The sequence below is a fragment of the Panicum hallii genome, chromosome 9, assembly GCF_002211085.1.
Source record: "Panicum hallii strain FIL2 chromosome 9, PHallii_v3.1, whole genome shotgun sequence".
NCBI classification, from domain to species: Eukaryota; Viridiplantae; Streptophyta; class Magnoliopsida; order Poales; family Poaceae; genus Panicum; species Panicum hallii.
The window spans coordinates 1,783,536-1,796,876 of record NC_038050.1 but is presented as its reverse complement, the minus strand read 5'-3'; the positions used below and the strand labels follow the sequence as shown (position 1 = coordinate 1,796,876).

Here is a 13,341-nt window from a genome sequence, read left to right as displayed (position 1 = left end):
CATGGTCCGAGTCCACGTACTCGGAGTCCACGTACTCGGAGTCCGCCAAATGGTCCAATCATTGTGGGAACGCAGCTTCCTTTTGCAGATTTGTTTTACCACTTTGAATCTGTTCCTCGTCAGTGGGGCGTGACTCGGCATCGTCAAGCGCGCGGAGGTGCTGATCGTCGCCGTCGTCTTCTTTATCCGGTTATTCCGGTCAGCCTAGAGACTACGATTTTCTATCTCTAACTATGTCTTTTATACCTAGTATGATCTGGTTAGGATTGATCTTGCTGCTGCAATGTTTTATCTTAAATCACTTGATCAGCATATTTACATATGTTCCTTTTCTGTACGCAATTTTTATCATAATCATAATTTATTTTCGAATTAATTTAAAATTGAAACTCTTATTTTTCCATCTAAATGTCACGTCTGTCGTCTGTGCGCTACTGCCAGACTCGTCCTTGAGCCGGCCGGCCGTGCGTGTCATGTCTGTGCGCTTCAGTTTTGCTCGCATGCATGGAATGGAATCGCGCGCGAATCGCGGACGATGATCGCTCGCTCTCTACTGTTTGGACCGAGCGAGGCATCGACCACAAGCAGCTACGCTTTCTTCGTTGAGCCCCGGCCTGTTCGGATTAACACGTATACTATACTAGCTATCATCATCAGTCTCTCACCAGGCCAGTAGTCTACACCTAAGTAATAACCTGCTGTGGCGACACGTTGCTTGCGCCGTCGTCCCTTCGTTTCCCGACCCCCCTCCGTCTCCCAGATCCGGGCACATGCATGCACACGCCTAAACCTGCTAATGGGCCAAAATCTGAACCATACCCACACCAAAGACCAAACCATTCCATCAAAACGGTTTCATAAATTTCTCAAGGTCCAAACTAAACCAGACTGTTCTTCTCCAAACGGTTTCAACCCATTTTCACCGTGGTTTCCAACCATTCCACGAATGCAGCAGCACTAGTTACATACCCACGCCATGACCTTGCCCTGACCCTGCCGGCCCTGCGCTGTACGAGCGAGGTCGAGAGCGCGTCGTCACAGGCAACAGCAAGGACGGCCGCGCCTCCTCCGATCCGCGTCTTGAGCGCCTGCCTAGCGCGGCCTTCGCATGCATGCATACATGCCCACGAAAAGCTTGGCACGGTCCGATCTGGGAAGAGATCAGACGGGCTAAGGTGATGACCGCCCAGGCGGCACCGCGGTCCGGACAGGCAGCAAGCAGCGTCTCGATTTGAACGGGGATGGTGGCAGCGGTAGCGGTAGATAGGGTGGAGTGGAGCAAGAGACCTGGTGGCGGCGTGGTGGGACTGCGGGCGGTGGTGGTGTCGAGGCCAAGCATTTCCACTGGATCGAGCCCATTAAACCATGCATGGTCTGCAATCGTTTGCAACCAGAAAATAATCTAAAACTAATTCCAAACCCAACCAATCCTTTTATAGCTAGCTGCTACCCCAGACTATAGTTGGCCAAATGGGCCGGCACGTCACGACCCGACCCTAACCCTAATCGGCACGGCATGACTAGGCACGGCTTAGTCGTGCCGGCAATGCGTGCCTGTCCTCGGATCCAGGCACGACACCACTAAGGATTAGCCGTGCCGTGCCGGCCCATCAGCACGGCAAACCCATAGGGTTAGTGCCGACTCGAACACTATAGGCAAAATGAACCAGATCCGCCGGGCACCAGAACCGCCGGCAAGGTCGAAGAAGGGCGAGTCCAAAGCACCAGAGCCGCCGGTGAGGTCAAGGACCCACTGATCCGGCACTCTGGTTCCTCAATGGACTGCGAATCGGAGCACCAGAACCGCCGACGAGGTATACAGCGGGGACAAGGAGATGACGAGTGGAAGACTAGGCTAGAGTTAGGGTTTCAGGATGGAGTGCCGAGCCGGAGTTGGATAGGACACAGGAGGACAAGAGTAGGAGAGGAAGAGTCTTGTTGTGCTAGGGTGTAGGCCAGTGGCCATGGAGGACTGCCGGCCGGACAAGGAAAAGACGAGGTGCTCTGGATCTAGACGAGGAGAGTGGAGGAGAGGCGCGAGGGTGTAGGAGATGAGATGGCCCGGGCTGCCGGCCATCAGCGGCGGCGGCGGAGGACCGCCGGCCGGAGAGGAGTAAGGCGAGGAGCCAAAGAGCACATGCGAGTCGGAGCAGCGGAGGCAGAAGGCGAGGCGAGGAGGCGTGGGGGAGGGGAGAAAATGGGCTAGGGTTTGCCCGGGGGAGCGGCGGCGACAGGTTATATACCTGGATCCCCGCCGCAGGCCGTTAACGGGCTCAAAGCCCCCAACGGCTAGGCCTGGCCCAAATTAGTCATGCCTGATCGGGTCAGGCCCGTTAGTTGTGTTGTGTCCGGGCCGGCACCATGGGTCGACGTCCCGGCCGATGCACGACATGGTCCATCAGGTCGTGTCAGCAGTGACCCTATAGGTAGTGGAGCGGGCTGGGTTAGTGTCGGATTTTTTCGTACCGTGCCTCGTACGGCCCACTGGACCCAGCCCATTTGGCCAACTATACCCCATACTAGACCAGCCCATTAATTAGACTTTCCAACCTATACTCCCACCCAAACCATGCATGTAGGCCGGAAACCGAACCATTACCAGGAACGAACCATTATAACTACTGCTCCCTCCATCCCATGTAAAGTGCATTTCCGCGTTTGAAAAAAATTCTACAAAGAGTGCAATTCTAGAGGTTGGATCTCAACTACCTGCCTAATTAAGTGGTCAGATTTGATTTGCATGCCAAAACTAACCGCATGTGGCAAACAAACGAGGCATAGAAGTTTTTTCATGCCACCACCAATTTGTCTGAAAAAATTAGAATTGCACTTTTCATGGGACGGAGGGAGTACTGCATTTGAGTTGCCCCAGATTTTGTGGTGTGACCTCGCACTACAATAAAATCGTTTTGCCCATGCACTTAGGCCCTGTTTGTTTACCCATAGATTATATAATCTAGTTTAAATAATCCTCAACGGTCAACAAACATCTTAAATTATAATCTAGATTATACAACCCATGTCCTTAGATTATGATAATCCTATAAGCTATGGGGAGGATATGCTTATTTCAGATTATAAGCTAGATTATATTAATCCTACAATTATAATAATCTGAACTGCATCATCGAATCGCATGCATGATATTTAGATGAGTGGCAGTCTCACCATGTAGCTTCATATATATCATCTGCTGCTGCTCTGTTTCCACCTTTAATTTTGGGACACGGAAAATGAATCCGAGCGAGAAACGTGCACAAGCGAGAAACGAGCAGTAGCACGGCCAGCAAGGACGGTGGACGGGCGGGAGCAGGAACTCGTGTTGCCGGCTTGACACGTGCACAAGCTGGCGAAAACGACTACTACTGCTTTAGTAGCAACGGGAGTGTAGGGGAGTAAGATAAGCTTGTCGGCCGAGCTGTTGGAGCTGTCATGCATGGGGAGCACGTAGGCACCGACGACATCACTGTGCGTATGGTCTCAGGTGTCCGCGGCCGGACCAAAATCTCCAGCCAGCAAAGTGGTGGATGGCCGGCCGGCCGGCCGCCGTCCCTTTCGCGACGCGCTTGCCGTCGGAGGGAGGCAAAAGACGTGTGACAGCGAGACGCGGTTGCTACACAGGCTAGTTCAGTTAGCTTCCATGCCTCCTTCCGGTAAGGGGGAAGACGCAGTAGAACATCTTCAGCAATTCTTGGTACGTATGCAAGAATGTACACACGCAGGCGTACTACTATACGTATTATATATATATATATATATAGCAAATAACGCGTTTTCTGTTTTGGTTTACTTCATGCTGGCGCCAGAGGTTGTTGTTTATCGGTATCGTAGCAGGCACAAGCTGTCGTCGGCAACTAACTGTGTCAGGATCATGATCGCCTGTTGTTTCTACAGGCGAATGGTGTTCACACCTCACAACGAGCGAGATTATAATCGCGTACACACACACACATGCACACGGAGTACAGTAGTTGATTGATTGATTGGATAAGGCTGGCTGCCTGGATGCAAACTGTAAGCAAATGAACTTCCCAAAGAAGCTACTGGGGAAATATCCTCAAGAGAGGCTACCTACGATCGAGATATTTCGCTGTGCCACGTCAAAACACCTTAGCAATTAATCTGGATATACTCGGAGGTAAGCAATGCAACAAACCGTACCCATACGTGTGGGCCCGGAGCAGCGGAAGACTACTAGTTAGATCTTCTTATTACTCTTTGACCATGTGTCGACTTGTCGTCTTGTCGAGGGCATGCGCTTTTGCAAGCCAAGCGTGCATGCCCTTAACCGTGTAATTAATTACTACTGCTAACTACTAAGCGTGCTTATCTGATTTCTCTCTTTTATTCTAAGATCATGCTTAGCATCTAATTTCCCTGCCCACTTGGCACACGAGCAAACTAATCACCACTATCTGAATTCTGGTGGGAACGTACACCATGACGTCATTCTGGCGTCATGCCTTGCGGTTCCAAAAAGAATGCAACTCTCGCTTTTCGACAAGTAAAATAATTTCGATTTTGATCTAATATTTTTATATGTAAGTGGGAGTAGTTAGCTCCGGCGGCAGCTTCCGTTGAATATCAGTGCTACTAGTGCCTGGAGTAATTTATTTGGAGCGGCTGCGCGGCTTCCAGAGCAGAGCAGAGAGCACAATCCAAAACCGCCAGCGGTTGGCCTGGATGGTCAATTTGGCCCGCAGCCACCACGCACGCGATGTCACGGCTGACTTGTCGACCACGTACGTGCCGTTGGACTCGGGTTAGTTCCGGTTTGTTTTGCGATTAGTGCACTATACTACTCCTGCGAGAAAAGGAAATTAAAAGTGGCGGGTAAAGCTCGTCGTGCCCGCCACGTCGTCTGCGATGGAACCTACTCTAATCTGTCCGACGGCTACTGGAGTGGCAGACCGGGTAGTTGCCAAGTGCCAACCAGCTGTAAGCTCGCAGCTGGCGTCGGCACGCACCACGCCAGCTAGCAGCCGCGCGCGCGAGGCGGCCGCCGGACTCGGCAGGCAAACGGATCGGAGCCGCCTTGCACCGTCGCACGGACAGCGCGCAGCCGCTACAGGTCCCAGCTCCCGTGTGATTTTATGTGATGGCACCGCCGAATCAGCAGAGCACACTTAATTTAAGTAGGTAGGTAATGCGCTAGAAGCTTTTAGGGGAACTTTTGAAAACCCCACTTTACGTTGAGAGGAGCACGCGCGGTCTTGGAAACTCTCAAGGCTTGGGAAGCTAGCTCGAATTGATGGAGACAGACAGGCCCGTCACGTACGTGCAGGAGAGCAGCAGCGGCAGTGCTAGTCATAGCCGCGTCAGGCTACTGCCAACCCGATTGTTGCACGGTCACGTAAACAAGACTGACGACTACTACTAGATCCGGGCGGTATGCATTCATGAATACGTCCGAGTCTCTCGAGCAAGAAACCGGGAACGTTCTGGACCCTTCCACCAGCCCAAGATCGCGAGCCCATCCGCGTACCCCGTCCGGGGAGTACCAGCAAACAATAAAGAAACGGGCGCCGAATCCGGGCGGCGGCGTTGCCCCCGCGGCTAAGCAACAGCGCCGGCCGCCACCTGAGGTCCCCGCGGACCCGAGCGCCACGCACCACACGTCTGGCCGTCCCAAGACCAAGCGCCGCCCGCGCGCTGGACGCCGGATGATCCCCATCCGTCCACGTCGAGACGCGGCGCCGCGTGTTCCGGTGCCTTCTCCCGATTGGTCCCCCCACGCCACCTCCACCTCATGTCGGCGGCCCCCACCCAACTTGGCGCACACGTAAGCCATCAACCCCGAACCGCCTCTCCCTCCACCACCGCACAGCCAGCACAACCTATATAACCGCTCGCGACTCCACCGTCCGCTCCCAACACAACCAGCCCAGAAGCTTTTTTGGTTGCTCGCATCACACCCCCACCCCCCACCTGCAGATCCACAACAGCAGCAAGCCAGCCAATCCGTCCGTCCATCCACAGGGGAAGATGAAGCATCCGAGGGAGCAGCAGGAGGAGGAGGTGTCGCTGGCGCTGTCGCTGAGCACGACGACGGACTCGTGCACGACCTCGGACTCATCCGCCGCGGCGCCCCCGGCGGCCAAGCGCGCGCGGCGGCGGAGGGGCCCGGTGGTGGCCACGTCCGGGGAGGGGGAGTTCGTCTGCAAGACCTGCAGCCGCGCCTTCACCTCCTTCCAGGCGCTGGGCGGCCACCGGACCAGCCACCTGCGGGGCCGCCACGGGCTCGAGCTCGGCGTCGGCGCCAAGGCGCTCAAGCAGCACAAGGCGGCCGGCGGCGGCGACAAGCAGCAGCAGCAGCAGCAGCACCAGACTCACGACTGCCACATCTGCGGGCTCGGCTTCGAGCTGGGCCAGGCGCTGGGCGGCCACATGAGGAGGCACCGCGAGGAGATGGGCGCCGCCGAGGCCGCCGACGCATGGGTCTGGCGCAGCGTCGCACGCCTCCCGGAGGAGCTCGAGGTCCAGAGCGCCGCCGCCGCCGACCCGCCCGTCTTGCTCGAGCTGTTCGCCTAGATCATCCATCCATCGGCTTGATTTGGGCTGACGCGCGCAGGACATGTAAATGATTTTGTTTGGTCTTTTATTAGATCTTTTTAGGAATTGAGATCGTTCTCTCTTTGTAACTATGCTAGAGGTTTGGTTGATGACTAGTGGTTCGATCGATTGCAGATGTCATAGAACTGATTTCATCATATGCTAGCCATTTATATATAGGACGATTCTTTGGTTCAAATATACATATATATGCTCATCTTCTGTAATGCAATCTCTTGCTGTTCGTGCCAGAAATTCCGCTCGACTGCTTCGATCAATCTAAGCCTGTTCCATATGCTTGATTTTGGAGGATATGTATATAATTCATCCGCTCCTCTCTTTTAATCTGTGAATGCGGCGTGCTACTGTTCATATTGCTTGCTTTTGGACGGCAATTCCATTGCTCCTATTTCTGCATTGTAAATGTGCGGTTGTGGCAGCTGCTGATGTCAGAACAAGCAGGCGCTGACCGATTTATTACCCATCAAAATTAATTGTTCTTCCAGAGCACCTTTTGGCCTTTTCTTCTTTATTCTTAGGCCTCATTGCCATCTGATATATCGGTTTTCCCACAGCATCCATTTCTGGCTTTTGGGAGAATAATCATGGGAAGGGAAAAGAGAGAATCTGAGACTCTGAGCATCGCTTTGTGATTGCGCAACCAGCTTGCATCTGAGAATTTGAGGCTTTCCTTTCCGTTCGGGGGGGGATCGTCGGGAGATGCGTGCTGCCCGATCACGGCAAACGCTCGCATAAATTTTCTATTTTTGGTCCCTCCTCGCTCCTGCAAGTCACGTCTCTTCTTGTTCCTGGGCCCAAGCATACGATGAACCTTACCCGAGGGGCTAGATGGATGAGGATGACGATGACGCTACCCCTGTTCAATTTCTTCGCGGCATATGGCGCACGCCCTATGCAAATCCAAACCGGAGCACGTCATTTTCAGCCTAGGGGTTGGCCACCTGATAATTAACAACCCTTCTAGATTTTATTTTCTCAGGACTAAGGCAAGTCTTAAAGACGTTTCATAGGAAGTTTCAAGAGAATTAAATATTGTACCACATTTACTGATATTGTGGGGTAATTATGAGAGAGAATTTCGAGAGAAGAGTTCTATCACCGTAACAATCTTTTGGTTCGGTTACCAAGTTTTCGATCCTAGTACCATGCCCTGGAGCTGGTCTAAAATAATCTGAATACGTCAGAAGTGATGCAGGGACCATGCCCATTCGACACGTAGATAGATACGATTTCTTTAACTAGGACCAGCACGGAGCGTAGATACTTGCATTATTGTCAGCGGAAAGAAACTAGGAGGAGAGATCGAGTGACGGAGAGTAGAGGAAAAATACTACCAGCATACGAAACGTGCTCGCGTCCACTGTTCACATGTGCCGATCGATGCCCGCGCGTGAAACCTGCGTCGTGCGGGGGAAAAAGAACTTCATGGGAAAGTTTCAGCACACAGCTCAAGCATGACGGTTCATCCTTGCCTCGCAAGACTGGTTTGACCCGACCATCCCGGCAGTCAAACGGGGCGCGAGCGCTCTCACTGGTTGGTCACTGCCCCTTGCCCGCGGTCCCAGGCTACAGGTACGACCAGTCTAGCAGCCGCAGGCGAACCCTTCCGCCTGGGTCACCGTGGGCCCCACGCTTCTCCCAGCACCGCCCGTTCCGTTCCGCGGGACCCTTCCGCGCTGCCGTCCGTCCGTCGGGTGCGGCGTGAGGCCAGCAGGGACGGCACGACACGTCACGCCGCGCCAACCGCGTTAAAGCAGACGGAAGGTTCCCGTCGTTTTCCGCCCCCTTTTCAAACCGTTCCAGACGGGAAGAGTCGCCCCGGCCGCGACGCGGCTCCGGCGTCTCGCTCCCTCCGTCTGCCCCGACGTAGACAACACGTGAGCACACCCCCTACCCTGCTGCTCCCGGCCGGCGCTGCCTGTCCGTGTATATAAAGGCCAGCCATGCACGCGCCAAGCCCAACAGCAATTCATCCGGTTTGAGCTTCATCCCAGCTTGATTGGCAGCTTCATCCTCTTCCTCCTCCCACGAGATCTTGAGCGCGCCATCCACTAGCTCCTCCTCGACGACCGCTTGCCATCCGATCCGAGAACCCCGTTCCGTCCATGACGAAGCACCCGAGAGACACCGCCGCCGGCGACGTGACCCTCTCCCTGGCGCTCTCCCTCGGCGGCCTGCCCGCCGGCGACCGCGGCGCCAGCAAGAGGCCGCGCCGCGCCGGCGCCGGCGGCGGCGAGGGCGAGTTCGTCTGCAAGACGTGCAGCCGCGCCTTCGCGTCGTTCCAGGCGCTCGGCGGCCACCGGACCAGCCACCTGCGCGGCCGCCACGGCCTCGCGCTCGGGATGCCCGCCGCGGCGCCGGCGGCCAAGCAGCAGGCAGCGCCGCCTGCTGCCAGCCACCAGTGCCAATTCTGCGGGCTCGGATTCGAGATGGGGCAGGCGCTCGGCGGGCACATGCGGCGACACCGCGAGGAGGCCGCCGCCGCGGCACAGGCGCCGCCCGTCCTCCTACAGCTCTTTGTGTAGAGTTGATTTAGTCCATACACATTGATTTGCCTAGAATAGTTCTTTGCATTTGTGTCGGTCTGGACATTTTGTAGCACATTTCGTAGACATTTGTTGGCATATTGGCCGATTCATTCATTCATTACATGTAAAGGTTACTCATTGATTCCTAATTATTGACTACGGTTTCTTATGACTTTACTTTTCTTTAATTTGTTCAAGTGTGCATCGGATCATCTGTCTCGCTCGCTGCCTTTGTAAGAGCAATACTCATAAAGTGCTATGTATTGAAACTTATTAGCAAACAAGAACCTTAATCAGAAGAATCAACGTTAATTACTATATGTTGGTATCGTGAGTTACACAATAAATTCAAATCGCTAATACAGTTTTAACAAATGCTGAGACGCATGAAAAAATTCCAGAGAAAATTTAGAAAACCATTAGGATTTCCTTTCCATGAACTACATACTCATGGCAGATATCTTATATTACTCTTATCTTATATGAATTTGTGATGTAATTCGTGGTCAAATTTACACGTGGTAAAAAAAGTACCGGGGGTGGTCTAGATCGATCAGGTGACTGGCGTCAGCACAACACTACCATGCCAAACAATCTTTCTTGAAAGAGTAGTAATTAAGCTAGCTAGCTAGGCTGTGTAAGGTTGTCTATCCGGCCAAAACATAGCAACCAAGATTAGTACTCGGTCCTGAAAATTTATATATATATATATATATATGCTCCCTCTGGCCTCTTCAAGAAATCTCTAGACTTAGACCATTTAGAATTAATTTGGTGCGACCACCTTTATTGGTCCCGGTTGGAAAGCCACTTTAGTCCCGATTTCCCAACCGGAATAACGAATCCGGAACTAAAGGTCCCGGACCTTTAGAAACCGCGACTAAAAGATATGTAACACCCAAAAAATTAATTGGCGAACACAACCAACTCTTGGGCCCCGTAGGAATCGAACCCAAGACCTCCTACATCACATATAGTGTCCATAACACCCCACCTACATAGCACATGTGACTTTAGATGCGATGTTTTCCTTTTAAACTGACCCGTGAAGAACTTTTTAGTCCCGGTTAGTAACCCCAACTGGGTTTAGTCCCGGTTGGTGGCTCCAACCAGAACTAAAGATCTCCCCGGGCTCCTAGCCGTTAGATCCGGGACTAATACTTTCATTGGTCTCGGACCCGGAAATAGCTTAGACAAATGATAAAGATAAAAGATCGTTTATGTACTGATGGATATCTTTCAGTGTCAGTTCGTGCCTCCTAGGTTCTTTGCTTAGATAGCGTAGAGAGATATATGTTTCTTGTGCATACACACACACACACATACATACTAGTGATTGGCGTGCGCCCATGCGCGCGACTAAGCAAAATGCGAATTTAAGCACGATATTGATTTGTCCACTGTAGGAGGTTTAGTTGGAAATATGGTCCTTCAAGGGTGCTGTGTGCGAGTACAATGTCTCGCTCACATGTGTTTGTAAAATACAAGATGTAATCTAGTGGAAAATGGGAGATCTGAGTTAGTTTCAGGGAAGGCGCTGAGTTGGTTTCACGCAAGGTCCACATTTTTTTTCAACAGCAAGATATATATCTTGTCCTGAAAGAGTTGGTGTATGGTGTTGATTGTGACATTCTGGTACTTAGGATTAAAACCCACTAGATTCTAGTATAAAGTATATTTGTTTGATCTTTTGTATGTGTGAAATTTTAATGCAAAGGCAAAAGGATCTTTTAGTAATTTTGGAAAATTTAGGTCCTTAGGTGTAAAATGGGAGAGAATGGGAGGTAAAATCAAAACATATGAAGGTTATTTTGCAAAAAGTCAAGAACTTACTTTTAAACCGCAAATAGAGGTGAAACTACCCAAAGGATGCAAGTGTAGTGTAGATTTTAAATAGGATTTCTCCGAAGTTTAAAACTTTGCCAAGTTTTAAAGTAGATTCAAATCCTTAGCTCTTTTGCAACTGAACCTTAAAGCAAAGTTGTAGATCTTTCTAAACTCTACACTTTTGCTTTTGGGCACATTTTCATTTGAGCTATGATTTGAAAGTTAACTAGGCTTTACAGTGGAGTTCCTGCACTTTTGGGAAATTACAGCTAGGTCGCCCTTCGTCTACATCCAGTCCCCCTGCTCTGTTTTCCTCTCTGCCCGACCCCGCCGCCCTCACCGGCCATGTGCCGAGCTCCTGCTTCCCCGCGCCGCCTTTCTCTGCGCCACGTGCCGCCCCAGCACCCCGCCCGCGGCTTCCCACCCCGCGCTGGACCCCTCCTTGCTTCTCCACGTCGCGCCGTCGTCGCCCCGAGCTACCATGCCCGCCGCCGGCTTGACAGCAGCAGCTCTCGCTCGCTGTGCCCTCTCCTCGACTTGAAGCACATCCTTGAGCTCCCAATGTACTCTCTCTTGCGTTCACGCACCCACATTTGCACTGCCCTTCTTCTTCCCAAGCGCGCTGCCCCGCCAGAGCTCCACCGTAGCTCCTGCTCACCGTCGACAGCCGCCGATGCCGCTCCCCACCCTCGACCCAGTACTCCAGTAGCATCGCCGCCACCCACTGATGCTCACAAGCCCACCCAATTTCAGTCTCCCGTGCTAGATCGACCGGACCACTGCGCCGGCGAGCTCGAGCTTCCGCCGCCGCTCGGCCTCGCCGTCGTCCCGCCCCTCCGTCGCCTCTCAGCCCCGGACAAGCACACCACCAACACCACATCATCACGTGGAAACTGTCTAGCCACTTCCCCACCGCTCTCCTGCCCTCCGGCCACCGGAACGCCATCACCGCCCCTCGGAGCACCGCCGCCTGCCCCTGTTCGCCGTCGAACCACCGCCACAGTCCCTCTCTTCCCCAACAGCGACCACCCTCGTGACCGCCGTGAGCCCCTGAACCTTTTCCCCCCACTTGCCCCTCGCCGCTGGTGAGCCCCCTAGCCGGAATTTGGACGCCACTGATCGGCATCCCTGTGTAGCCCGGCCAAGGACCCAATTGTAAGGATTTCAATCTTTCCAGGGGCTTTTCTGTAGGAAATCAGTACCCCCCTCTAATTCAAATCAGCCAATTTGTAAAATCCATAGGAATTCATAGAAAAATCCAAAAATTACCAAACCAATTTTTTTGTGTTCCAGAAGTTTAGCTCTACAACTTTTGTTACTAAAGTGTAGTATGAAACAAAATAGTTTTAGAGTTATTTTAAAGTTTAGCAAAAGGGTATCTTGAATATAACTTATGCACATAAGCTGTATTGTTTGTGAATTTTGGTGAGTAGCCTGTTTAGTGTATGAGTGAGCGTGTGTAAAAATTTCACCTGTATTAATGAACCCTAGCTTGAATTAATTTAAACTTATGCAAATCAAGCTTGAAATGGTTTAAATTTATTCAAGCATGTTACTAAGGTTTTTACGCTTAGATATTTTTACCATGTGATGTTCTGAAATAGAGTAGTTCATAGTAAATATTTCAAAAATTTAGAAAACTGTTTTCTTAAGATTTGAATTTAAACTTGACATTTGAATTAAATTCAAATTCTTTAGTGTTTGTTTTCATAAAATTATAAAAAATTCATAGTAATCTCATCCACTAAAAGTGAGTTTACCCACAAAAATTCAAGACTAGAGCCTTTGTGTATTTTAAAATAAAAATCAAACTTGTTAACCTAATTAAATTAATCCCATTAATTGTGATAATTGCATCACAGTACAACTAGTAGGTTTGAATTCAAATATCTTATTTTATGAAGTTGTGTTTATCAATTGGTTGGATTGCAACTTTATCGTGAAGTAAAATTCTTAACTCAGGAACCACTTAATTTAAATTGTTGCATATCATGTAGAGTCAGCGAGACTCGACGACGGAGACTACGAACTAGTCCCGGAACCCGAGTCAGGGTTTTTCGAAGATCTTGCGAATGTCGCCGAGGTTATAACTGAAGCCCCCAACCAAGGTTTGGAAGTTTTTGACATTCCTGACCCCAGCCTCGCTCAAGAAGACAAGCCCGATGCATAACCCAGTATTTTGAATTACTACACTTATATAGTTTTATACTTATATATCTATATACTGCAGTAAGTCTAGGAGTTGAAATGGAACCCTAGATGCATGGATCTTAGGAACTGATGTATTGAGTCTGAGTCCTTATCGAATAGATGCTCTGCTAATAGGAGTGGTAGAAGTCGTGTGATTTCCTGTCACTCACACGATATAGGCATTGATTGTTTACTATTTTGCAATCACTATAAGAATGATGGA

General features: G+C 51.1%; 2 protein-coding genes across 2 annotated transcripts; both read left to right on the top strand.

Annotated features, from left to right (window-relative positions):
* Window positions 1–5,865: 5,865 nt before the first annotated feature.
* Window positions 5,866–6,784, top strand: LOC112876142 (zinc finger protein ZAT5-like). Its single transcript, XM_025940191.1, has one exon. The coding sequence runs from the start codon at window positions 5,986–5,988 to the stop codon at window positions 6,529–6,531; it is 546 nt and encodes a 181-aa protein (XP_025795976.1). The 5' UTR covers window positions 5,866–5,985; the 3' UTR covers window positions 6,532–6,784.
* A 1,739-nt stretch (window positions 6,785–8,523) lies between these two features.
* Window positions 8,524–9,270, top strand: LOC112876583 (zinc finger protein ZAT8-like). Its single transcript, XM_025940727.1, has one exon. It carries the CDS (start codon window positions 8,679–8,681, stop codon window positions 9,096–9,098), a length of 420 nt encoding a protein of 139 aa, XP_025796512.1. The 5' UTR covers window positions 8,524–8,678; the 3' UTR covers window positions 9,099–9,270.
* The last annotated feature ends 4,071 nt before the right edge of the window (window positions 9,271–13,341 follow it).

Coding starts and splice junctions, on each gene's coding strand:
- LOC112876142 (XM_025940191.1), top strand. CDS start 5,986: ATGAAGCATCCGAGGGAGCAGCAGGAGGAGGAGGTGTCGCTGGCGCTG.
- LOC112876583 (XM_025940727.1), top strand. CDS start 8,679: ATGACGAAGCACCCGAGAGACACCGCCGCCGGCGACGTGACCCTCTCC.